General features: G+C 49.0%; 2 protein-coding genes across 3 annotated transcripts; one reads left to right on the forward strand and one right to left on the reverse strand.

Moving 5' to 3' along the window:
* Positions 1-16,258, forward strand: LOC135817462 (uncharacterized). Its single transcript, XM_065330655.1, has 5 exons — positions 1-2,097; positions 6,647-6,819; positions 12,901-13,023; positions 13,922-14,110; positions 15,486-16,258. The coding sequence occupies exons 1-5, from the start codon at positions 162-164 to the stop codon at positions 15,657-15,659; spliced, it is 2,595 nt and encodes an 864-aa protein (XP_065186727.1). The 5' UTR covers positions 1-161; the 3' UTR covers positions 15,660-16,258.
* LOC135817461 (uncharacterized) lies at positions 16,157-27,618 on the reverse strand. Of its 2 annotated transcripts, XM_065330652.1 has the most exons (6): positions 27,033-27,611; positions 21,409-24,023; positions 20,606-20,908; positions 18,838-19,017; positions 17,841-17,980; positions 16,157-16,711 (listed from the first exon to the last, which is right to left on the reverse strand). In XM_065330652.1, exons 1-6 carry the CDS (start codon positions 27,394-27,396, stop codon positions 16,474-16,476), a joined length of 3,840 nt encoding a protein of 1,279 aa, XP_065186724.1. In that variant the 5' UTR covers positions 27,397-27,611; the 3' UTR covers positions 16,157-16,473. The 2 variants fall into 2 exon arrangements, with proteins under 2 accessions (XP_065186724.1, XP_065186725.1); XM_065330653.1 differs by lacking the exon at positions 17,841-17,980 and having other exon boundaries at positions 27,033-27,618.
* Positions 27,619-27,889: the final 271 nt, after the last annotated feature.

Raw genomic sequence — 27,889 nt, forward strand, 5'->3', positions numbered from 1 at the left:
AGTTTTTGTACCAGGTGATTTTTATTAATTTTTATTGATTGTACAATCCAATTGTGGTTGTATTTATTTTTCCTTCTAACAGGAGGAGTGTTGTTTTCCCTGGCGCTCTCTATTGGCAATCGTACGTATTGTTCTTGGTGAGAGCATTGCTTCGAACTGCCATGGCGCTGGTGAAGCTTGCTGATCGATTATTCAGGCGGGGAGTATTGCAGAAGACTTATTTCCCTGCCACTGGAAGCCTTCGTGCTTGTGCCACCACTGCTCTCCCGCACTCAATACTGCACTCACATTGGCCCAGTGATGAGGAAATAAAAGCCTCCAAGAAGCGCACACTGGAAGACTGTACTCCAGAAGCAGTCCTGAGAGCATGCGGGAATCTTCGAAAAATTGACAACTTATACGTCCATGAGGAAATGTGTCGTTTGGCTCCTCTAGTCCTGCAACTGAAGGATTCTAGTCCATACTTCTACAACCAGTCATGTGCCATCATCTTGTCCACTGCCATCTATCTGAACGCCCCCATGCCATTTTCAGCAGAGGCTGGCATCGTGGATGATTTCAAGCAGATGCTGTCGGAATCACTTGTCACCGCGGTGGCCTGCGTGGGCTTGCTACAGTATAAACTGAAGATGGGAAACTCACGGGACGCATCTAGTGAAGAGGGAGAATTGAAGCAGATGGAAAAGCAGATTGAGATGCACCTAAAAGACCACAGTGATGCTCAGCAAATGGAACACCTGCTAAGCTGGTGGGCCCACTCGCGAAAGCCCAGTCCAGATAGTGCTTTCGGCAAAGTAATTTGGCAAAGCGTGATGGACGGGATCCGGTCAGAATGGAGTGTTCTAGATGCTATACGGGTTCTACAACAGATTGTAGCCTTCCCTGGTTCACCAGAGAAGAAGCTATTCCACGGCATGGTACTAAAGCGCATAGAATCCGAAGGCAGTCAGCCAGAGCATATTCTTGGACTGCTCCAGTACGTTCGCAATTCTGAGTTGTCCTGGCTCTATGAAGTAACGTTCAGTAGGTTTTCATCAAATTTGCACAAAGTCTTGCAGCGATCCGCTCCCGTATTCAACTCTATTGTGGGTACGTACCCGCAAATTGTCGACTCCGGAGTTGCAGCGCGTACATTCAAGCTCCACTCCGAGGAGCAGTGGTTGGACTCCAATATCCATGTGATGCGAATGATGCAGCAAACGTGTCCAGAGCTGTTCGAGACGGTCGCACGTCATCAATTGCCTAATGCTGGCGTGGAGTTGGCTACCGAACTGCTAAGTCTGGCCAAGGGTGGGCTAGCTGAGTGGATTTCATCAGATCTACTCGCCCGCTTCCCAGTGGAGACCATGCCACAGGCAACACATGTAGAGCTGCTGCTGGCCAAGGTGGCTGATTCTGGGGATCTACCTTTGGAAATTCTTGCCAAGATCAAGGCATCCAACGATGGCATCTCATGCCTCCTGCACCGAATGCTTCAAAGACCAAGATTCTCCGTGCCAGAGCAGATGACAGAGCCTATTGCTCAGTTGCTAATGGACGTAATCGAGCTCTCTTTTGTTACCGACTTGCCTAACGTGGTGATGTTGCTGTGCACGAACTGGCAGTGGATGACAGCAGCGCGCCGTGATCGAGCTACTCACGCTCTTATGCAGCGAGTGCCTGAAATGAGTATTGACGAGCTACCACTGATGCACATTCACCAGCTTGGCCCCTCGGCAGTACGTAGTCTCTTTCAGCGGCTGAATTCGTTCGTGCTAACCGTTGTGCCCGAAGAGGCATGCTCTGTTGCTGCTGAGCTGTTGAAGCAACGACTGTTCTCGGCTGACCTGTACCGCAACATCGTTGATTACTGCGTTCGTCATCTTGACAGCATTCCCGACCAGGAGTTAGCCTTTGTGCTGGATACGGTCCTCTCTCTGTCTGCCATCGGCCGCATTCCACTGGATTCTGCTCAAGTACAGGCAGTGCTCAACACGATCCATGCTCGCATGTCGTTGCCTAATCAAAGCTCCACTCTTGTTGCACTTGGTTGGGCCCTGGCTGCTAATGACACGTTTCACAGCTATGTGTTTTCTGACGCTCTCAGCCAGGTGAATGGTAAGTGATGATCATGTGTTCTCCCTTTGGACACCTCTGTTCTCATGTATAAACTATGTGTGTGTCTGTGTGTGTGTGTGTGTGTGTGTGTGTGTGTGTGTGTGTGTGTGTGTGTGTGTGTGCATGTGTGTGTGTGTGTGTGTGTGTGTGTGTGCGCGCGCGCGCGTGTGTGTGTGTGTGTGTGTGAAAAACTAAAAAAGAATGAAAAAAATGAAAAATAGGGATTTACTGGCCAGAAAAAGCCACTTCAATCAGCTGTGTGGTGGATGCCAGGCTAAAATTAGTGGCGGCCAATTCGTCAGCCTTGCAAGCTGTTGAATGGTGTAATCCCAGCGGAAGTTGCTATGTCTAACAGTTCGCTATCATCGCTTCCGCGATGGGCATGTCTGAGTCTGAGTGTGTGTGTGCTTTCTTCTCTTTCTCAACCTCCTAGCTCTTCTTTCATTCTCCTGGGTGGTTACCAACAGCCAGTGTATGCCGGAGTATGTGGTGTGTGTGTCGGAAAAGAAAAAAATGAATGAAAAAAATGGAAAAATGAAAAATAGGGATTCACTGGCCAGAAAGTGTGTGTGTGTGCATGTGTGTGTGTGTGTGTGCGTGTGTGTGTGTGCGTGTGTGTGACGCGTGACAACCACGTCACCTCCATTACCATGGCCAGAACCCTCGGCATTGACTGTGATGCCGTGGACATCATACGAGAGTATCGACTGCGTTGGCTTGGGCACTTTGGCCGGATGACCGACGACCGTATGCCGAAGCAAGTTTTGTTCGGGGAGCTCCCTGCAACGCATCCTCGCCATGGTCCACGCAAGCAGTGGCGTGATGTCATCGTGGATGATCTCCGCTCCATCAGCTCCCTGTGCCTTCTGACTGCTGGATTGCTGCTGCCCAAGATCGCTCTGCCTGGAGGCAGATTGCTCGCCGTCGTCTTCCTGCCTGTGCTCCCCCTGATCCTGACTCTGGCTTCCGCTGTGCATGTGGAAAGGTCTGCCGTCATCCCGGGGATCTCAAGCGCCACGCTCCGTACTGCGAAGCTAGCAGATAGTCCCTTCGCTATCATTGCCATCGGCAATGGGCACGTTCAAGGTTCAAGGTCAAGGCGTGTGTGTGTGTGTGTGTGTATGTATGTAACCACTCACCCACTTACTACCCATAAGTGGGATCATTTCCAAATTTCCACTTCCACTTGTCTGCAATCAGGAAGTAATGTTTCCGTACGCCCTACGGTACGCCTTTTCCGTATCACAGCGAAAATGCTTTCAGAGTGGCTCCATGTCTATTACATGATCATGCGGGACAGCCATGCTGGTTCCAACCAGGGAGTCGTAAAAGCCTGGGAGGGGACACGGGATGCGCACACGCGGGCGGTGTTTGACTCGGCCAGAAAGTGAACCACGCTAGGCCGGCGCGGCCGGATCTGCTCGATCCACGGCGCTGTGCTGGTCTTGAGGGCAGGGAGTCGTAACATACCAATATTTTACAACTCCTGGTTGAGCCTATCCGAAACTGGTGGCAAAGGAAGCATAAACATGTGTGTCTGTCTGTCAGGGGGTGGGGAGTTGAGTGTGTGTGTGTGTGGGGGGGGGGGGGGGAGGGGGGTATGTATGAGCACATGTGCTTGTAATTGTACAGTGTTTGTGTGTGTGTGCGCGTGCGTGCGTGCGCGTCTTGTGCACACTTCCGTTATGAAGTACAAATGATAGATTTACCTTTTGTACACTCGCCGAGACTTCGGTTAGACTCACAGAGAACGTTTCTGGCCGATCTGGAGGCTCAGCCTTCCGTTTTCTTAAGTCACCGCGTATACGAGTAGAAAGTGTCAAGATTACCTAACGAACTGCCATCATGTAGATAGGGAACACACAGTAACGAACTGCCATCATGTAGATAGGGAACACACAGTAACGAACTGCCATCATGTAGATAGGGAACACACAGTAACGAACTGCCATCATGTAGATAGGGAACACACAGTAACGAACTGCCATCATGTAGATAGGGAACACACAGTAACGAACTGCCATCATGTAGATAGGGAACACACAGTAACGAACTGCCATCATGTAGATAGGGAACACACAGTGATTGTTACCTAACGAACTGCCATCATGTAGATAGGGAACACACAGTGATTGAACTGCCATCATGTAGATAGGGAACACACAGTAACGAACTGCCATCATGTAGATAGGGAACACACAGTAACGAACTGCCATCATGTAGATAGGGAACACACAGTAACGAACTGCCATCATGTAGATAGGGAACACACAGTAACGAACTGCCATCATGTAGATAGGGAACACACAGTAACGAACTGCCATCATGTAGATAGGGAACACACAGTAACGAACTGCCATCATGTAGATAGGGAACACACAGTAACGAACTGCCATCATGTAGATAGGGAACACACAGTAACGAACTGCCATCATGTAGATAGGGAACACACAGTAACGAACTGCCATCATGTAGATAGGGAACACACAGTAACGAACTGCCATCATGTAGATAGGGAACACACAGTAACGAACTGCCATCATGTAGATAGGGAACACACAGTAACGAACTGCCATCATGTAGATAGGGAACACACAGTAACGAACTGCCATCATGTAGATAGGGAACACACAGTAACGAACTGCCATCATGTAGATAGGGAACACACAGTAACGAACTGCCATCATGTAGATAGGGAACACACAGTAACGAACTGCCATCATGTAGATAGGGAACACACAGTAACGAACTGCCATCATGTAGATAGGGAACACACAGTGATTGTTTTTAAAAGAATCCGGGTAATATCATGAATCATGGAACGAGAATGTAATAAAAACTAATAATGCTCTATGTTGCGTTTTGACGATGGTGAAGGAAGGGAGCCGTTGCGGTTCACCCACAACACATGAACAGAAGTCCACTCGACTGCAATTTCAGTGCAATTTCTGCCACAAATTCAACTCCACGAGTACGAGGAAACTCAGCGGATCTCCACAAGAACGTTTGCCCACCACCTGCAATGGAATATGGGCTGTATGATACGGCCAGCGGCTCACACGGGAAGTGGCTTCATTTTCCACAAAATAATCTCGTTTCGTTCACCCCAACTCCAATAAGATTGAAGTACAGTTAGGGATTTATCTTGCATTTCCATCGTCTCGGAATAAATCAACTTCGATAAATGAGATAGAATGAGTGAGGCAGCTGGAAGAATTGAGGATGAAAATAGAGATCAGAAGACTCGACGGAGCAATCGCCTCCGTTCTCTAAGAGAAATCGGAGAATGGCCCAAATTACCGAATTAGTATTTCAAGAAGACATCACAATTTTCGAAATAATAATTTCCTGGCCTCGGCAGCGTTCCCCAGCAGCGCGAGTCAAAGATGCTTTCTGGGAATGTGTGCCGTGTCCTCTCCCGGGCTTTTACGACTCCCTGGTTCCAACTCCACCCAACCCTAGCATCTATGAGTCACGTGATGTCGGCCATCTTGGTTCCACTGTCCGCATGCCCTGATTACTTTCTGCACGAGTAGTCACATGACATGGATGTGAACGCCACTCAATTCCTGGTGCTATTGCCTGTTTCCTATTCTACTGCTGTTGAAACTCCTCATTCCGACGTTTGCATCAGTGCGTTCTTGCTCCGATGAATTTTGGTCGGCCTTGCGATACTGCGTAAGATCAGTTCCCTTAGCTCTTTGGTATTATCAGTTCCCTTAGCTCTTTGGTATTATCAGTTCCCTTAGCTCTTGGGTATTATCAGTTTACTTTGCTCTTTTAAAAGTACGATCAGAGTTCCCTTAGCTCTTGAGCCTCCTGGCCCAAGGCCGACTGGTCAGCACTGCAGCTCGAAAGTGAAGTGTAGGCTGTGGCATGTTACCACATCACCACCACCACCACGATATCTCCATGACTTTGCCATTCAGGCTTGTAGCGGTCACACACCTGTTTAACCTGATTGTCACACGCTTCACTTATGCAGGTACAGTCGTCCCTCTTTAACCCAGTACTTTATAAGCCAGGAACCTCTATAAGCAGAATTGTCGGGAACCAAAATGTCTTTTCATGCATATTGTAGCAGTAAAGCAGATTGTCCAGCGCCCTCCCTAATTCAGCAGAATTACTCTAGCACAAATGGCGCCGGATTAGAAAGCCACCACCGTATAAGGCTCTGCACATCGGTGAATCGAGCACTCGAGCTGCCGCAACACGCTCTGAGTGCGGTTTACTCATAATAATTATTATGTTTCTGTGTGTGCTTGTTTGTGTTTTTCTGTGTGTGTGTGTGTGTGTGTGTGTGTGTGTGTGTGTGTGTGTGTGTGTGTGTGTGTGTGTGTGTGTGCGTGTGTGCGTGTGTGTGTGTGTGCGTGTGTGCGTGTGTGTGTGTGTGTTTGTGTGTGTGTGTGTGTGTGTGTGTGTGTGTGTGTGTGTGTGTGTGGCCGCAAGTTGCTGTGTGTTGTAGTTAATGTGTGTGTGTGTGTGTGTGTGTTCGTGTGTGTGTGTGTGTGTGTGTGTGTGTGTGTGTGCGCCTGCCTACTGTGATCAGGTAAGTTACCAAAGCCCCGTAACGATGCGTTCCACACACAGCGAAGGCTGCTGCAGATGTATGAGAGCTTTGAATTGACCGAGTCAGCGTCCCTGGACAGTCCTATACCGCCTTCGTTTATCCTGGAATGCAAGCAAGTTAGTCCTCACCTCGAAGGCTTCAAACCTCACATCGTGAGTTGCCCAAGGCTATAGAATCTATTCATTGGTGGTGTCACAGGTCACATGGTGAACTCACTGCTCACTCAGCAATACACTTGTCACATGACCTGCCACTCCTCCCACTGGCTCCCAGATCATATCACATGACCAATCACATGACCCGCCACTCCTCCCCCCCCCCCCCCCCCCCCGGCCATATAATGTGACCTGTGATACCCTACATATTTGTGCAGTCGTGCACGCAGTAGTGCAGCGCAGTGGCCTCCTCTCCTGTAGGATTTGGTGTTTGTGTGTGTGTGTGTGTGTGTGTGTGTGTGTGTGTGTGTGCGTGCTCGTGTGTGTGTGTGTGTGTGCGTGCTCGTGTGTGTGTGTGTGTGTGTGTGTGTGTGTGTGTGTGTGTGTGTGTGTGCATGTGTGTACCCGTAATGTCGCATATTGTTGCGTACAAGTGGTCGGTAGTGACCGAGTGCAATTCGCCCCCCCCCCCCCCTGCATACTGTGCACTGGACCTACAATGTGACATCGATCTGTAAAAGTAGAAATGCAGCTGTTGCTTGCCATTCTTGCACCTGTACTTGGGAATGTGCACAGCCACCATTGTAACCATGGCAACAGACATTTGTATGGCTACAGCTGAAGTAGCGAATGCGTGAACAGCCCCCCGCGCGTAGGAAGCAGATGTCCACGGGCACAGCAGGCTGCGCTGATTTCACACACTATGTCCCGTCCCGCCTATACGCCTAGTGGTAAGTGCGGTATTGTCCAGAGTGTATACCGCACTCTCGCCATGGACCGCTATCTGTCGTCAGCAGACCACCAGCTACATACTGGCGCAGTACTAGTGGACATGAGCAAGGCATTCTATAAAGTACGGCACCAGCTCATGATCCAAGATTTGTTTGCTTTGGGTGTATCTTCGACTGCATTGCGTTGGTTTGCGAGCTACTTCACGGACCGTCGACAGAGAGTAGTTCTGGCGAGCGGGCAGTGCTCGGGCCTAACTGCATGCGAGTGTGGAGTCCCTCAGGGTAGTGTACTGGTTCCTTTCCTGTTTTCACTATATACCATGGACGTCCATAGCGTCACCAGCCCAGCACACGCTCAGCTGTTTGCGGATGACATCCTTCTGGACACCGCAAGCAGATCCGTAGCAACCCTAAATCAAGTCTTATCAGTTGCTGTGTCAAACTTGGCTGACTACCTACACGGAAAAGGCCTGGTTTTAAACCCTGACAAGACGCAGGTCTTAACCATTGAGGCATCACGCCGTAGTACCCTGGAATCAACGTTAACTGCAACGGGACGCCTCTCACCCAGACCACCACTGCTCGCTTTCTGGGCCTACAGATCGATTCCTGTCTTCGGTGGGACGCGCAGGTCTCCAGCATAGTACGTAAAACTTCCCAGAAGCTAACCACCCTGAGAACCATCCGCCCGTCGCTATCTGAACGCCAGCAAGAGTACATAACCCCCCAGAGTGTGCAACTCCCACATACCCTGCTGTCCCGACAGAATTTCAAGTTGACGTCATTATTTATGACGCAATGCTCCTTGCACCAGTGATTTACAACATGTGTACGGGTGTCAACGCATCACACGTTTTTCTTTGCAATAATTTGTACAGGATCGATCGGCTTCGGTCAACCACAGGTTCCGGATTCGTCTGATAATCCGTGTACAGTGCGCATTGCATCATCAAAAGGACGTCAACTTGAAATTCTGTCGGGACAGCACCCATAGTGGAGTTGCACACTCTGGGGGGTTATGTACTCTTGACGCCAGTCACTCCTCTTCGATTCTGCCCTTATACTTTCTGACATGCTTTATGGATCAAACGCGTTCTTCTCTGCACTTACGGCTCAGCAGCGGCACCAGCTCACTGTCCTCGACAAGCGATGTGTTCGCTGCGTAGCCGATCTGCCCTTCCCATCCCATACCACTCCTATAATTATACACTCGCCTTTCCCTGACCCCTGTAATTGAACGTGCCAAATGCAAACTCCGTTTCCTTATGCACCGTGTCCACACCAGCAGCATCAGCCCTCTTCTGAAAGATAGAGTGGCCCTCCAACCTCCCAGTAACACCCGTGGCAATGACAATTGCAAATACGTTGTTCCGCTAACTCGGCGAACATCTGGCAACAGCCGACCATTGGTTTCCGCCGTGAAGCTTTGGAACACCCTGCCACAGGAACTCACGTTCACTCGTCGTCCACCCCGTTTAAAAGATTGCTGAAAGTGTTTTTCTACGGTTAATATGGTCGAATAGCACCTCCCTCTGGCATAGGTCCTCATCTTCCTATTTCTCCCTGATTGTTACTTCGTTCGCTTGACTTGTAATTACCGGCACGAATACTTCCTATTGACTGTTTTCTCATTTTCTCAAGTGCAGCTTTATCGAGCCAAACTTTTAATTCTATCGCCATCATAATATTGGGCATCAATGCCCGTTTGGTTTGCGATGTAAAATAAAACTTCAAACAAACAAACTCTCAACACTTAAACATCCACCCAACAAAGTGTGTGTGGGGGGGGGGGGTGCGCTTATATTCCGATGATCAAATTAACGGTGATAAAATAGGATAAGTGTCTGTATTTCGTGGAAAACATGGGGAGTGCGGCTTATACTCCAGTGCGGCTTAGACTCCAGTGCGGCGTATACTCCAGTGTGGCTTATACTCCAGTGTGGCTTATACTCGAGTGCGGCTTATACTCCAGTGGGGCTTATACTCCGGTGCGGCTTATACTCCAGTGGGGCTTATACTCCGGTGCGGCTTATACTCCAGTGCGGCTTATACTCCAGTGCGGCTTATACTCCGGTGCGGCTTATACTCCAGTGGGGCTTATACTCCGGTGCGGCTTATACTCCAGTGGGGCTTATACTCCAGTGGGGCTTATACTCCAGTGGGGCTTATACTCCAGTGCGGCTTATACTCCAGTGCGGCTTATACTCCAGTGCGGCTTTTACTCCAGTGCGGCTTATACTCCGGTGCGGCTTATACTCCAGTGGGGCTTATACGCCAGTGCGGCTTATACTCCAGTGGGGCTTATACTCCGGTGCGGCTTATACTCCAGTGCGGCTTATACTCCAGTGCGGCTTATACTCCAGTGCGGCTTATACTCCGGTGCGGCTTATACTCCAGTGGGGCTTATACTCCAGTGGGGCTTATACTCCAGTGCGGCTTATACTCCAGTGGGGCTTATACTCCAGTGGGGCTTATACTCCAGTGCGGCTTATACTCCAGTGCGGCTTATACTCCAGTGGGGCTTATACTCCGGTGCGGCTTATACTCCAGTGGGGCTTATACTCCAGTGCGGCTTATACTCCAGTGGCGCTTATACTCCGGTGCGGCTTATACTCCAGTGGGGCTTATACTCCAGTGGGGCTTATACTCCAGTGGGGCTTATACTCCAGTGCGGCTTATACTCCAGTGCGGCTTATACTCCAGTGCGGCTTATACTCCAGTGCGGCTTTTACTCCGGTGCGGCTTATACTCCGGTGCGCCTTATACTCCAGTGGGGCTTATACTCCAGTGCGGCTTATACTCCAGTGGGGCTTATACTCCGGTGCGGCTTATACTCCAGTGGGGCTTATACTCCAGTGCGGCTTATACTCCAGTGGGGCTTATACTCCGGTGCGGCTTATACTCCAGTGGGGCTTATACTCCAGTGGGGCTTATACTCCAGTGGGGCTTATACTCCAGTGCGGCTTATACTCCAGTGCGGCTTATACTCCAGTGGGGCTTATACTCCAGTGCGGCTTATACTCCAGTGGGGCTTATACTCCGGAAAATACAGTAGTCTATGTTTGCAGTCAGTCAAAGTAGAACTAATGCGATCATACGCATTGGCAATCAAGAGTGCAGTTGATATTAAATGTTATCATGAGGAGGTAGACCAAACCAGAGTGTGCAGCTCCGCATCTATGCTGCATGATGCCACAGCCATGGCAAAGTTGTTTAGTTCATCATGAATCATAGAATACATCTGACCTACTGTTGTAGGCGTAGTGATTATTCACCGTGTCACTACAATCGGAGATCCGCGTGCATTTTTCATCTATTGTGTGCCAAGCGGCAATGCGCAGGAGAATTTATTTTGGTGTCACTACTAGTAAGTTCGATGAAACTTCCTACGCTGGTTGTGTTTCTCAACTGTATAGCCGGTGGTAACGCGGACGTGCAAACTTTACTCTTTTTTTTAGTAAGTTGGAGTATAAGTTAGTAGTTGAATCATATGATGGTAAATACTGTCGCGGACATGGAAATCCAGTCGATTGACCGGGGCCGGCGCCCTCAGCACATATAGAATGTAAGTCGTTACATGCAGTGCACAGTCATGTTGATCCGATGCGACCAGCAGCAGCAGCAGCAGCAGCGCATACTTAGTACTAGTAATACAACGTGCTACGGCTGTATGGCCAGCGCCCTGGGGCCGCTAGACGTGCGACCGGATTTCCATGTCCATGACAGTACATGCCTGCCTACACATGCTGTGTATGCTGCTAGTTGCAATCTGCTGTGCACTGACTAGGTTCCATGCACAACTGGTGCTGCTGCTGCTGCTGCTACTGCTGTTGGTGATGGTTGGGCTGGTGGCCAGAAGAGAGCTCTGCGCCAGATTTTAACTTTGCAGCCAAGAGAACGTGCGTTTACCACCACTTGGCCAGGCGTGTCTTTAGCACCATATAATTCAACCATAAGTACAGCTGCAATGGAGTCTTCAAAATGCATTCTCCCCGAGTCGAAACTCCGTGTGAAGGCATCCAAGAAAAAGTTTGCCTGATGAGTCAAGCCGGGACGAAACGTACGTCGCGATCGAACCAAATCGCTGCTGTATCATCTTCTATGTGCCAAGCGTTGCCTGATGTGCGAGCCCGCTATGTCAGATACCACTAGGCGAGTAGCCGTGCATCGACTAGGCACCGTGCGCAAACTGGGTGGGTGGGTGTGTGGGTGTGGGTGTGTGTGGGTGGGTGTGTGTGGGTGGGTGTGTGGGTGTGAAAGCCACTTCATAGCTGTGTGGTGTAGACCAGGCTGAATAGTGGCGGTCAATTCTTCAGCCTTGCAAGTTGTTGAATGGTGCAATCCCAGCACAAGCTGCTACGGCTTCTGCTGTAGCATCGCTATCATCGCCTTCGGCGATGGGCGTCCAATGGTGTTTGTGTGTGTGTGTGTGTGTGTGTGTGTGTGTGTGTGTGTGTGTGTGTGTGTGTGTGTGTGTGTGTGTGTTTATAGGTATTTGCAGGGTGCTACGCACCCTTGAAAACCCTTGAAAACCCTGAATGTTTTTCTTCCCCCGGGAATTCCCTGAAATCCCCTCAAATTTTGTATTTTATAGAAAATGTTCCTTGAATCCCCTGAAATTTGTTTTCCAGATCACGCGATCTGGTAGACCTCCGTACTCAACGACTGACTGTACATGATATGCATAGATCTACGAATGCCAGTCCGGTCACCTGTACTGGTCATGTGAGTCGACGGCCTCAGCGGCCAGCGCAGCTCGCGTAGATCTTTACGGTATTTTTTACATTTAAGCCTTGATCGCCATGTACGCTCGACTATCGACTGTGGTACGACGGTTCCTGACTGTAGCGAAACTGGAATCCGCCACTGCAACTGCTTTTCCGTTTTATTTGTTTGTTTTGGCCTTCAACAAGACAAAGTGTCTTCAGTTTTTTTTTGGAATGCCGAAGAAGTTTTACAGAGTTGTACTTGTTCTCCATGCCAAAAGGCAAGTGTGTTTTCAACGATCGCTGGTTGTCTTTGGACCCGTACAAAGACTGGCTAGTTCGCTAAGAACTAAGTGATGGAGAAGCGTGATGGTGACGGTGGCTCTACTACTTGTAGTATTGATGATCAAATCTTCGATTGTTGACATTCTGAATCAGTGAACCTCTGCGTGGCTACGGATATGTGGTGTCTAGCGACTGTATGACATCTGTGAATACCCTTGAAATGCCCCTGGAAATCCCCTGAAATTTTGTGTATATATTGTGCTACGAACCCTGTATTTGTGTGTTGATGTGCATGTGTTTCTGTGTGTGTGTGTGTGTGTGTGTGTGTGTGTGTGTGCACGCACGTGTGTGTTTAGGTTGATCACAGTGCCGGGTTCTCTGAATTCATATCGGCATTGCAGCATGTTTATCCGGAGGAAGTGGCATCACTCAGAGCCAACGCATTTGGCGCACTGTTTGCTGTTGTGGAGCCGAACAAGGTGTGTGCATTGCGCCTGCATACCAGGCTGTTTGTCAATGGCATGAATTACATTGTGTGTGCGTGTTATGCACTACGATGACCTGGCTGGTGAATCTGGTCTATCCTCCCCCACCGTTTAGGAGCCGCATCTGACGCCTGATCATGGGGTGGTGACGTCCGACGGAAGCGGAAAGGTGGTTCTTGACCTGCCCTGTACACGGATCTGTAGCGTCTATTTATTTATTCATCTATGACCTGCGTGTGACCTGCGGACCTGTATATCAGCAAAGCTCTATCCTCTATGTGACTGGAATGCAACGCCAACAAAATGATTGCTCGTGTTATCGGGCTTCACACATCGCAAAGAAGATGTTCCGCTCACTATTCTGTATGAGTGGCTGCATCGATGCAGTGAGATCTGCTAGTGCTTGATTCTGATGAGTGGCTGCATCGATGCAGTGAGATCTGCTAGTGCTTGCTGGCTGTAGCTGGCCAGGTGACCATCCCCGCCACCTTGGCATGCACAGTTAGAGGACAATCCCACCCCCAGCACCTTGGCGTGCACAGTTAGGTGACAATCGCCCCTCCCCAGCGCCTAAGCATGCACAGTTGCACATTGGCAGGGCCAGGTGGCGCCAACTCGAAGACCAGTGCAGTCGGTTGCAACGTAGAACTATGACCGGAGCCAGCCCATTGTGGATCAAGATTCTCTGGTTTCTGGGCTTGTGACTCAATACCATTTTGTGAACCGTTTCCCAAAATCGGTCAAGTTTTGAATTGACCAGTGCCAGTACATGTACGTGTATATTAAATGTCCTCTACTTCAAAGTATGTTCACTGAATGAGCCATGTGATTTTAGATTTTTGCTATTTGCTTCTCTTGTCTTCTGTTGCCTGTTCATCTTTTCCACTCGCAGACGTCCTTGGATGTGAGCTCCGAGACGGATGAGAGCATGTCCAGCCAGCAGCCGATGATATTCGCTTTCCCTCGGGCCAGTCGCTTCTCCTATCTACAGAATGTGCCTGAGGACACGTATGCTCCGTCCGGTGACTTGCTTCTGACGCTGCGCAACATGGAACGGCTGCACGGCTACAGAACCTGCCTGGTAAGTCCACGGACGCCTGCTTTGCGTAGTGTCTTCTTCAGGCTTGTACTGCATGCAGTGCGCGTGCCGATGTGCTCCTGGTGTCGAATTTCTACTGTACAGCAATCAGTGATAACTGATAAAGTAGTGAAAGCATGGATGATATACTAGACGATATCTGTACGAACAGTGCCATGGCTCAGCTGTGAGTGCAGATTTCGGAGTCGGTGCTGCACGTGTGTAGGGGCAAGGTTTCACTTATCATGCCGCACGCGACTGCCACATGCATGGTACAGTAGGTATCGGTAATAGCGTGGGTGTTTGAAAAACGACTTTCTATTCTTATTTCCGATATTTCTTACACGCGAGAATTCATGTGATATGCATGTGCGCAGAGGTAGGAAGGCCATCATACATACAGTACGGCCATCATACATACAGCACGGCCATCATACATACAGTACGGCCATCATACATACACTACGGCCATCATACATACACTACGGCCATCATACATACACTACGGCCATCATACATACACTACGGCCATCATACATACAGTACGGCCATCATGCATACAGTACCAAGAGTGCATAACCCCTAGGGTTCTGGACTCTTGGTACTGTATGTACAAAGTATCGCTGCTGCATATGCTGGTGTTCATAATCCCATAAGCTTACCATGTGTTCATAATCCCGTAAGCTTACCATGTGGCGATGCAACATGAGTTACATGACCACAACAGTTGAACCTGCAGTACTGCGATGCAATGCGAGTCGGATCGGAACTGCATTGGGCAGATGGTATTACTACAGGCGATGCACTTTGTACTAATCTAGCATGTTTTGCTACACAAAGTCCATTCTTAGGACCGATATATTCTACTATGCGATAACATTGCTTGTAAGAAAAAATGTTCACTTGAAACCCATGTTATGATTATGAAACTATGAGAGTTCATTCTTGTAGGCAGTATATTCTTTTACACGACCATGCTATAACCGATACGCACTGTACTTTGACCGCTCGTGCAGTTCGGCTCTATAAGTCGATTTTCACAGCGTACCTGGCGTACTTGTGTACATTCAACGGTCAGTTCAGAGGTCGAATAGTGTGTAGTACGACTGCAATTACAAAGTATTTTTTAAATGAGCAATCAGTGCAAAGTTTCACCACCCAGGGAGGCTGGAAGGGTGGGAAGGTGGAGAGAAAGGGCGAGAGAAAGAGCGAGGGAGGGAGTTACGGACATTTCAAAGTTACGGGCAGTGCCCAGTCCCGGAGCGCCCGGATAAACGATGTACGAATTCTTCTATGCTTTGACAGCTGCACTGATGCAGTACTTCTGTGTGTGTGTGTGCGTGCGTGTCCATGCAACGTGTTGTGTCATTGATAACAGGTTCCCTTTGCCGAGTGGTACGATGCTCAAGATCTGGAGGCAAGGTGTACAGTCCTGCGTCATGTCGCTGACGGCAAGTACGATCATCTTTTGCCCGCTTGGCAAAGCAGTCCTCAGCGGCTGTGCCCGCAGGCTACTAGTGCAACTGCGGAGAAGATTGAGACTGCAGTATAGGAGGTAGTACTAGGGAGTCGGGACCATTGACTTCTCTACTGTGGACTGCGTTGTACTGTCTGCCATCGCTTACCTGGGGTCAAAGGCAGTGCACGCGTGTCAATGAACATGCTGGTTACTCCACTGCAGTGTTGTGCAGTGCAGTGCAGCAACTGTGTAGGTCTGCTCCGTGGCGGTGAGCATTGATCTGATAAGGGCACGGCAATCTGCAGCCAGTGCTGCTGGAGCAGATTTCACTCGAACCTTGAGAGAAAAAGTTAGGCAACTTTCATGTGTGCCACTCTCCCTTCCATCCGTGCGTTTACGGCTACGGAGAAATGCATCAGTGGTGATTTTCATTTCCCAACGCTAAAACAGTTCATCCTTCGCGTCAAGCTGCCCTGTGTACTTTTCTTTCTCTCTTGCTATGCAAGACGATGATTAGACATGTGCACTTTTCAGTCTGTTTAGAACACAGCGTATCCTTTATCCAAGCTACAGTAACCTTGAGGCGCCAGTTGAGCATAGGGTTTCAGGCAGGCTTTTTGTTAGGGGAAGCAATTATTTGCCATCTGCTCATTATTCAAGACATTTAAAGAATGAAAAATTCGATAAAAATACTTTTCGGGTTGGTCTGTTATTAGCTCAAAATAGAAACCATGCCTAAGATATATACCTCGCAGGCAATAACAATTATTGACTATGAAAAACATGGAAAAATTCAATAAAAACACTTTTCGGGGTGGTTTGCAATCTTATTTGCTCAAAATAGAAATCATTCCTAAATATCGTTGCCTCGCGGGCATCAACAATGACTGAAAAGCACTGCTAACTGCTAAGGACTCCACGATTCCAGCTGACTATCGAGATTGGCTACGATGTCGTGGAACGTGGGCCGTTCCTTTCCGTCGTCGTGCCAGCATTTCACCATCAGCTCGGCAAAGGGCGAGGGGCAGTCGGACGGAATGGCCGGCCGATTGCCAGCCAGCACATACTTCATGATGGACGTCAGCGACGGCATGTCTCTGTACGGCACCTTGCGTGCTGCTATCTCCCACAGAACAATAGCGAAGCTGAAAACAACAATGCCAGGACACAATCAAGAAGATTGATAGTTGTCAATCAGTAAGTTTTCCCTTTTAAACTCCTCACACTAATGAAAGTCGGAAAAGCAAATAAAGAACGTTGTAGTGTCTCTCTTGCAACAGTGACGCATTTGTAGCACTGCTCCTATAGCCCTGTAAGCAATGTTCAGCAGCGACATGAATGAAACACTTGTACGACGGGTACGAGTGGACGTGAGAAAATGGTATGCTCCTTTTGAAAGGGTGACAGTTTGGCTTTCGCCATCTCCCATTGTACCATGTCCCTGCTCGCTCTGCCACGTTTTCCAATCTGTTGGAGAAGTTTTCAGTTTCTGCCATCCTTTTTTTCGCAAGTTTGACATTTTGCAGTCAATTCTAATCGGCTGCGCCAGCAGGTTTTGCGTCTTCCATTCCACTAGCATTTCTATCCATGCAGCAATGTGGTTGCGAGTGTACTGTAAAAGCAGAAATTGTCGGTGGTGTTTTATTTTCGGTAACTTCGGTGCCGACAATTTTTACCGATAATAAAACGCACCGAAAATTTCGGTACAACCGATACTGTATACATGTAGTACTAGTACACTCATCTGGAGAACGGGTTTTACCGAAAATGTCCCTCTACCGAACCGCCGATTTTGGAGAATACCGAAAATATTACACCACCGAAAATTTCTGCTTTTACAGTACGTGTACGTATATAATAAATGTAGAGCCGAAGGATTTATTGCAATTACATACCAGTATAAAAACCGAGGTCCCCCGAGGTTTTTTATAACTGGTATGTAATTGCAATAAATCCTTCGGCTACTACATTTATTATACATATGTTGACCTTCACTTTCCCTAAAAAGGAGTATTTTATAAACAGTATTTATTGGCCTTAGTGGTATTTTATAAACAGTATTTTATTGGCCCTAAAGCCAATAAATACTGTTTATAAAATACCACTAGGCCAATAAATACTGTTTATAAAATACTCCTTTTTAGGGAAAAGTGCAGTGCTGCATGGAAAAGTGCAGTGGTATTTATTGAGTCAAGCAAATTTATTTGAATTTGATACTGTTGATGCTGTGGTCACTAATGAGTGTGGGTATTTATCAAAGGTCAATATATTTACCTATAAACATCAGCACTGGGTCCATACGGCTGCTTTCGGAGCATCTCGGGCGCTTGCCACATCAGCGTTCCTACGTCAGACGACAGTTCGCAGCTGCCTTCTCGTAGTAGTGCCGAGCGTTCATCTTCTCCCATGCTAGCCTTGTGTGGGCAGAGAACAACAGTACAGTAGTACAGTAGTACAGTACTCAGTAGTACTTTGAAGTACCACTACTAGTAAACTGTGTGCTGCTGCTGCTGCTGCTGCTGCTGCTGCATACTGTTATCAGCCTTACACTGTGCGACAACACCAGCACTGCAACAGGTGTTCGTATGTAGAAGACCCGGCATCCTGTATTACGCTCAACCCAGCTTCAGTTGGTAGCATGGACGCGGCGGCGTGAATTTACCTTCATCTTAGCCTGTGCCAATACTGTCGAAAGCAAAATACGCTATTTTCACGCAGACAATTGATCCAATAATTTACATGCGCAAAGGCTTCCAATAGTTTCTTATAAGAAGAAAAGAGGGCCAAAGAGCTACAAGTTACGCTATAATAATCCACTAACACCACCAGTTGCTTTACAATCAGCTCCTGCTCGTGGATATTATAGCGTAACGTGTACAATAGCTCTTTGGTCCTCTTTTCTTCTTGTAAATTAATCCTTGGCTCTCCACCCGAGTCTAATAGCCTTCTTCTTCTTCAGACTTTCCCCGTTTAAAACAGCATTGTTAGACGCATTCTCAGCAACACACCATGCACACAGCGAGAGACCGAGAGAGACAGAAAGACAGACGGACAGAGACAGAAAGAGACAGAAAGAGACACAGAGAGAGAGAGAGAGACCGACAGAGAGACGGAAAGAGACAGACAGAGAGACAGAAAGAGACAGACAGAGAGACGGAAAGAGACAGACAGAGAGACAGAAAGAGATCGACAGAGAGACGGAAAGAGACAGACAGACAGAGAGAGACAGAGAGAGACCGAAAGAGACAGAGAGAGAACACTCACACTGTACCTGTATTTCAACTGACACATCCAGACCAGAGTTAAGGGACGAGCCATACAGTAGGCGTGTGTGCAAGCCAGAGTCACCGTTGCCTACAGGCGATTGTGCCCTCTTGTTTGCACTGGGTTTCTGTGCCTTTCCTTTTCGGTGCAGCTTGAACAGAGGGCAGGCTTCACCAAAGTCAGCCACCTGCAGCCATATCATGCAAAACCGACCACGCCGTGTCATTGTCCATAATAAATATTTTGCCTAACGTTACAGATACAGTGCAGTGGGTGTATTGTATGGGACAGACAGACAGACAGACAGCATAGGCACATGTGTGGATGCGCGCGTGTGAACCAAGGAGAGCAATAAATCATTTGCATGGCATGAGTACCGCACTACTGTGACTGTAGTGTGTGTGTGTGTGTGTGTGTGTGTGTGTGTGTGTGTGTGTGTGTGTGTGTGTGTGTGTGTGTTATCCGGGCGCTGTGCACACCCGCCAACCCTAGCTACCATCAGCTGACTGATATACTCTAATTTCAGAAATTTTTGGTGCTCAGTATTTTCGGTATGAGGGCAAAAGGCCAGGTTAGGTGAACAGAAATTTAGGTGCAGAGATGCAATTCCCTATTGGATTATGTGTGTTAGTGTTTGTTCGGTGTATTGAAATTTTAGGTATGAAACGGATGGACCGAAAATATAAAGTACACCGAAATTTTGTGAAATTACAGTATCCCCACTACAGTTCTACTTACAAGTACTTCAACACTGCCATGACTATGGTATTCTGTACCAGGTGACTTCAATACTGCTATGACTATGGTATTCTGTACTAGGTGACTTCAATACTGCCATGACTAGGTATTCTGTACCAGGTGACTTCAATACTGCCATGACTATGGTATTCTGTACTAGGTGACTTCAAGTTCAACACTGCCATGACTATGGTATTCTGTACCAGGTGACTTCAATACTGCCATGACTATGGTATTCTGTACTAGGTGACTTCAATACTGCCATGACTATGGTATTCTGTACCAGGTGACTTCAATACTGCCATGACTATGGTATTCTGTACCAGGTGACTTCAATACTGCCATGACTATGGTATTCTGTACCAGGTGACTTCAATACTGCCATGACTATGGTATTCTGTACTAGGTGACTTCAAGTTCAACACTGCCATGACTATGGTATTCTGTACCAGGTGACTTCAATACTGCCATGACTATGGTATTCTGTACCAGGTGACTTCAATACTGCCATGACTATGGTATTCTGTACCAGGTGACTTCAATACTGCCATGACTATGGTATTCTGTACCAGGTGACTTCAATACTGCCATGACTATGGTATTCTGTACCAGGTGACTTCAATACTGCCATGACTATGGTATTCTGTACTAGGTGACTTCAATACTGCCATGACTAGGTATTCTGTACCAGGTGACTTCAATACTGCCATGACTATGGCATTCTGCACTAGGTGACTTCAATACTGCCATGACTATGGTATTCTGTACCAGGTGACTTCAATACTGCCATGACTATGGTATTCTGTACCAGGTGACTTCAATACTGCCATGACTATGGTATTCTGTACTAGGTGACTTCAATACTGCCATGACTATGGCATTCTGTACCAGGTGACTTCAATACTGCCAGGACTATGGCATTCTGTAGCAGGTGACAAACCTAGAAAGGCTACACAATACTACAGTCTACTAGGATGCTACTTGCAGTCCAGGAGACCGAGCCACAGTATTACGTAACTACTGGAAACTCCGCTCACCTTGACAACCCAGCGTTCACTGACCAGAAGGTTGGAGCTCTTGAGGTCGCGGTGGATGCACGGCGGGTTGCGGCTGTGCAGGAAGCGCATGCCCTTGGCCGCGTCCAGTGCAAAGCGCAGGCTCTGGCAGGTGTCGATGTGCACCGTGTCATTGCGCAGCAGGGATGCCAGCGTGCCGCGCTGCATGTACTCCATGACTAGGAAGGACACACCGCCTGGACCGATCGTCGACGTCTTGGAGAACTTGCCTCCACCCAGGAACAGAACAATGTTAGGATGACGCAGTCTTCTCATGAACCGAACCTGCATAGTCACGACAAGATCAGATAGACAGATGAGGAGACTGGCTCTATGGTGTAGTGACAGAACCAGTGCTTTGAAGAGACTGGCTCTATTGCCGCCTTGTGTTGCTCTACCCTACTTGTAATTATTGTAGGAACCCATTCAGCACAGAAAATGTACAAAATTAATTCATCACGGAGAATCACATCATGAATTTTTGAAGGTGTACTGCTAACCAAACAATGTCGACCACTTCTTATCTTCTCTATACCAGCTGCAATATAGGCAAGTGAGCAGGGGATGAAGTGATTGTGAATTTCTTGCCATGCAACTTGGTTGATTACCCTCAAAACCTGTGTAAGCTCTTCCCCGATCTGGCTGGGTCAATGACGCAGGGCCAGTCCAGATGTATATTTCTTCAAGTTGGAGACCACAATCATGCTGAACCAACAAATTCCCATATAAGACCAGAGATACAATTTGAATGTGTTCCCAGCCTGGAACCAAAACGTCTCACTCACCTCTTCCTCAAATTCCCGCTCATTGCGGGGACTACTGACGTGTTTGTGTAGGTGCTTGACAGCCACGGGCATTTCTCGATACTCGGCCAGCACAACTGTTCCAAAGCTGCCGGGAGACTCGGCGTCGATGCGCTCCCGCACGGCTAGCTCGCTCTCCTCAATGTACCATGCCTGGGTCAGGCGTGCCAACTCGCAGCGGGATGTGCGCAGTTTCTTGGCGCGGAGCTGCTGAAGTCTCAGCATGCGTCTGACACGCACCATGAACAGAATGCCGGCCACGATCACAATCAGACCGAACAGGGCGAAGAAGATCAGGTAGTAGTACACTGGGTTCTGGCACATGTCGGAGCTGATGTAGCCAAACACGCACTTGCACACCACCTGTCCCTCGGGCAGCGACGCGCTACACGTGCCGTGGCCGTGGCACGCCGGTGCCTTGCACTCCGTGCAGTTGAGCAGGTTGGTAGCCAGAGAGCCAGCGACGGTGGTGGTCAGCGTCGGGCACTCCGTGCAGCGCCTGACGCCCGACGTTGCACTGTATGTCCCCTGCGGACAGGGCGAGCAGGACTGACGGTATAGCGACCAGGAGAAATGGCCCACGTTGCAGCCGGGGCGCATGGCGATCAGTTCTCGCTTGGGCGGGTGCAGCTGGTCATTGTTATAGCCGCCGTACAGTGTTAGAACATTGCCCAACATCACCGTCGTGTGCATTATGCGGAAACCGACGGCGTCCTCCACCGATAACTGCTCCCAGCTAGCAGTCAGTGTGTCAAACATCCATACCGACGTGGGGAAGTCAAGCTGGTACTGCGGCAGGCAGCTCAGGCGATCCAGTGTCAGCTCTTTCGGTTCCCAGATGGCCCTATTGATGTTGCAGCCGCCAGTGATGATCATCTTGTTACCATAGCTTGACGCTGAGTGAAAGTAAGGTGTGCTGAGCCCAGTGGGAACAGTGTCGCTTAGTCTCTCCCACGTTGCATTTGCCGTCAAGTAACGCCAAACACTGGGATCCGCTACACGCTGGCCGAGGTTAACCCCACCAAAGACAACCATATTGTCAGCCACTGGCACGGCCGTGTGACCAAACCTGCGTGATGGCCACAGGTCGGAGCTGTTAGCTAGCGGAGTCCAGCTGGACGATTCAAAGGAGAACTCCCACAAATCTTGCAATGCTTCTCCGGTGATGTTTGATATCCCGCCAAAGACCAGCATGCCTTCCGATGTGGCTATGGCCGTGTGACTGCGTCGGGCGGTGGGGCGCAGGACGGTGGCTGGTTCAAACCGTTGCCAAGTGTGCGTGATGAGTGACCATTGCCACATGTCGTCCAGCAGCTCGACCTCGTGCTCCAGCATGGTCACGCCAGCAAACACATACATGTAGGATCCGTGCTGTACGGCGCTGTGTGCTGCCCTGTGAATCGGCACATCCACGCCGACTGTACCATTGTTCTGCGAGTACTTTGTCCAGTACCCGGCGGTGATGTTCAGCACCCAGACGTTATTCGACTCCAGCGAGAAGCGCGGCCATTCAATGTCAGTTGTTGCACCGCCGTACACCACCATTGTGGAGTTGCTAGTGGACACAGCTGTGTGTGATCGCCGACTGTTCGGCTTGATTTGCGGTGGAGCAAGCTGGAACCAAACGCCTTCCGCCGCTGTCTGATCCAGGTAGAGCGACCAGGGCTGGCTGAGCGATATCTCCTTGTCATTATCCTGATAGCCTGCAAACAAGTACATGCGCTGGCCAATGAGAACACTGTCCATGCCACTCATCGATGGCGGAATGGTCAGAGATGGTTGTGTGTCGAGCAGGGACCAGATGCCGTCACGGCCACTGTTGAAACAGTATATCCAGAGTGCGCGCGTCATTGCCATATCAACACCGCCAAACAGCACAACACAGCTGGCTGCTTCCCAGTACGTAGCTGTCTGCTGGTAATATGGCTGACCAGCCTGCTGGCCCGGGAAGTCAGGCACCAGTTTCTTCCACGCACCGGACAGTGCTACTGTGTACGTATACTCCCAGATATCACTGTAGTAGAAGCCGTTGCCCTCGCCACCAATCACAATCATACTCTGGCGATTATTCGCCCATACTGCAACATGTGAGGCGCGTGCACCAGGCCAGACCTTCCCAGTACTGTTGTCTTGTTCTACTTGCTTCCATGTCGCCGTGTAGTTAGCGTCGTCGGCCCACGCCGTTATTTCCAAAAGCCAGAGATCATTGAGCGCTGTAATGCCAATAATCTGTTCTTCCTCCGCCTGCAGCTGCTGTTTTGTGTTGCCGTCCGTATTGCCGCCGAACACTAGAAAGCGATGGACGGTGTTACCTGCTGCTCTAGACTGAGTGCCTATGAATACACTGGTATGGAGCCATCGCGTCATTGGCCAGTGGTCTTCCCATGGCAACAGTGGCATCCACTCAAGGCGATTGGCCAGGAACAGCCAGAGGTCATTGTAGCCGACCACATTCCGTCCTGCAAACATCACCATCAGTTGAGCCGAGGAGTCCGCCGGCAGGCTACTAGATGTGCCCGTGTGCCCGTAACGGGGTGCTGGCGACAGCAAATTTGCAGCCCAGTCAGCCATAGCCGGCCACTTCCACCAGCTATTACCTGTTAGAAACACACACACACACACACACACACACACACACACACACACACACACACACACCGAGCATCAACATTCACGAGCACGTAAACATACCATACCCACTCATGCACATGTTGACACACAAACACACATACACATACACACGCACACACGCACACACACAAACACGTGAACACTTAAAAGCTCGCGGTGAACTTATAATGAGCAATGACACCGTGATAACCCAACCGGAGAAGGGTCCTGCCCATCATGCATGAACAGAGAAGATAAAATTTCCCGAAAGGCAATCATTCATTTTGTAGAATATGGCCCAAGTCACAACTCCTGGCAATACCATGAAAGTGAAGGAAAAACAGCTGATCAAGTACCCTACAGACTCACTATAAGTGTAGTGGGATTTGGTCACGAAAGGAAAGGATTCCTAGCTCCGGCTGACAAGCACATCCTCAAATAATTGAAAGGAGCTCACAATACGGTCCAAGGGAGACCACCTTGATCGACCCCAGCCCCAGGTAATCGTTTGAGTAGAAGCTGCAGAGCACTTGGATATGCTTGAGCAGGAGGCGTGCAGCTCTCAATCTCTCTACTTGACGCAAGTTGCCATGGACTTGCATGCGATGATTTCATTGTCACGGTGTTGCTTGCGCTGTACACATACATATAGACACGTTCATCTGTGCCCGTACGTTGATGCATGGTCAGCTCTGAGAATGCGGATGCGCCATTGGTGATGGCGACTAGAATACAGCTGACTTCAAGTTGTCTGCCAAACTTGTTGTTGTCACCTCCAAACAATGTGTATGCCAATCAAAATCCAAAGTTCACGCTCCTGGAATGGTCGGAAATGGTGCCGCAGTAGATCAAAATTCTCCCTGGAACTTAGCGAAACTGGCAACTTCAGCCAAGAGCCCTGCACACCAGCCACTGTCCTTGCAGTTCTCCCCGTTTCCGGATCATCAAATGTCCACCAAATGCCGACATTGTCAGCCAGTTGCAGAAGAAGAGTACCGACTTCAGGTCGCGCTGCATGCGCAGACTCCGTTGCAGGTTCCGGGGTATCAACTACTACAAGACTGTCAAGAGCAGCGGGGCCATCCTCGGGTATTACGCTCCCAGGCTTCATCTTGTTGAGCACTCTCAGTAGGCTGCTCTAGTTCTGCTGCATCACGCATTGCCCGCTACTTTTCGTAGTTTGAGCACTCTGGCGCTAGAGCGACGAGCTATCATTTAAAATGTCTGTGGTGCCTCCTTTGCACCATGGCTTGTGGCTCGGCCTATTTAGCTCATAGCTGTACTGATGAGGCCTTTATGGCCGAAACAGCTTGCTGTCTACAGCATTGTGTATTTACTTAGCGACGTCTAACGGGTGTTTCTTTCTTGACCCACCCACCCATCCCCAGAAACGCTCCCCCCCCCCCCCTCCAAAAAGCAGATAATACCACTCATTATATAAATAACATCATACTTAGTATGCACACATACATGTACACTATCAGGAACAGCACAAACATGGCACACACATGTACACGTTATGGTGACGTACTTGTAGGTGTGACACAATGTACATGTAGGACATGACTTAAGGGGCCGTCCGTAAAAATTAATAATATTAGAGAGATGCTGCTACACGGAACTACGTACCAAACTCCGTGTCAACTGCAGTGAAGTTTGACACGGGTTTTCGTACGTTGCACCGGTTCTGCTGTACGTAGCATGCTCGAACTCCCCGCCACACGCTCTGTACGCTCAGTTTTCACACGGAGTCCAGTCCGTGTGAAGCGCGCTTCACACGGAAAGCGGTATGAAAAACCCGTGTGAAACTTTATCCCGTACCGCGGCGAGGTTTCCATACGTACTTTGGCACATTTTACCGTGTAGCAGAACCTCACTAATATCGATATTTTTTTGAAGACGATATTAATTTTGTTTATTTCTCCCCAAACCCCCTCCGCCCTCAAAACGAACAAAATACACATGTTTATGCAAAGGATCGATATTTTTTTTTAATGAATTGCAATTTCCTCATTAAATGTGACCAGCTGCAACTCTAAAATCACCATACACCTAGGTTTACGTTGCCACGGTCGCACAACCTTGCCGTGGCCATGTTCAAGAGTTTGACTTTCACTTTGTTTAGATCATAAACTACATGTCTGCACAATGCCCGTCCATAGATAGAGTTCGGTATTTTTTTCTCAAAGACGATACGAACAGGGCCCAACTGAATGGATGCGGCGAGGAAAATGGTAGATACAATCTTGTACACCGAATGGTATTAGATAAACGTTTGTTTTGTTCAAACATGTTGTTGGTTGACAGCATGTAACAAGGTGGAGTTTCCGAACACGGTGGTCCTCCACCCTGTTACATGCTGTCAACCAACAACATACTGGACATGGTTAGCATGTTACCGTTCACGCTAACTTCGACCGTCGGCCTGGACCGGTTTTTGGTGTGTTTTCAAGACATGGTTAGCATTTCGGTTTTTGACACAACAATACTTGCGACGTAACCCGGGTCGGAATCTTACCGTTCCGTTCTCCCGCTAAACAGAGCGTTCTATCGTCGAAACGATACCAAACCGACGGTATTTTGGGTGTTGGGTGCGAGTACCGTTGAATTTAGCATGAACCGTAAAATGCTAACCATGTCTAATGTACATGTGCACCGAACAGACTCAGTAGTCAGTAGTCTGTATCTGCCAAAATGGAATATCCCTTGTAACAAGGACCATGGCATTGTTCCGCCGGCTGGAGGGTTTATTCCTGAACGCCGTTGTCAAAGCCTTCAGAGGAAGGTGAAGCCTTTGAAGACCAGGAATAAACACCAGAATAATCCCATGGTCTTTGTTGTTGATGCGCGTCTTGCTCTATTCATTGCGATAATTTGTTTCTTATCTCCTCATAACTAACTTATTCCACAAGTTTCTTCTTTCCAATACAACCATGTACATGCGCCCTTATTACCAGCACTGCCCGACACGTAAAAAAGAGCGCAGCAAAGCTTACCCAGAACGTCATAGAGCCACGTCCCTCCCTCCGTATGCTGTGCCGTCCCTCCAAAGAGCAGGACGTGAGGTGATGTGCCGGTGCTGGACGATAGCGACGGCAAGCGGCCGCTGCCAGAAGCAGGTCCCGTTGAAGCAGCGGCAGCTGGAGAAGACCGGCCTCTGCCCAGCGATAACACTGCGGTACTTGTCCATTTCCGACCCGACGGGACGTTGGCAGAGGTGATGTCGAGCGTGGCAAAGCGGTTATGACCTTGAACAAGCTGCTTCCCCTCAGTAGCGGACACGAGGAGAAGAGAGTAAAGTAGCACACGGTCCAGCAACAGAGAAACTGGTCCCAAGCCAGCCATCGCGCCAGGTTTCATAGCCCCATAGGTGATATTTTCATGAGTTCACCCTTCTCGCTTTTGGACTTGGTATGAATGAAGAGCAAGTGGCACCTTCGAACCGCGCTGCTATGTATGCGTTTGCCTCTTGCTTCGGCGATTTGGCAGCGACTACCGCCGTACCGGTAGACTTTTCCCAGCTCTTCGAACACATGCGATGTGTAGCGTGGCCAGACTGCGGACTCGGACACCTCCCGGCGCTGGGCCTGGGAGGAGATGACATGCGAAGCCTTGACTTGCATGCAGCCAGCCTCAGTACTAGTAGATCTATGTAGCCTCCGACTTACTCCGTGCCCCCAGACATCCAATGAATGATCTGGGATCCACTACTGCACTTAGCTTGTGCACTATCACCATGATCACTGCCCCGCGGCGCGCTTTGTTGACAAACAGCAGTCAGCATGCCTTCACACCAAGTCAGTGAAGTCACAGGGTGCATTATGTTCAGACAAAGGCAAGGAGTTATAAAACT

The sequence above is a fragment of the Sycon ciliatum genome, chromosome 5, assembly GCF_964019385.1.
Source record: "Sycon ciliatum chromosome 5, ocSycCili1.1, whole genome shotgun sequence".
Lineage (NCBI taxonomy): Eukaryota > Metazoa > Porifera > Calcarea > Leucosolenida > Sycettidae > Sycon > Sycon ciliatum.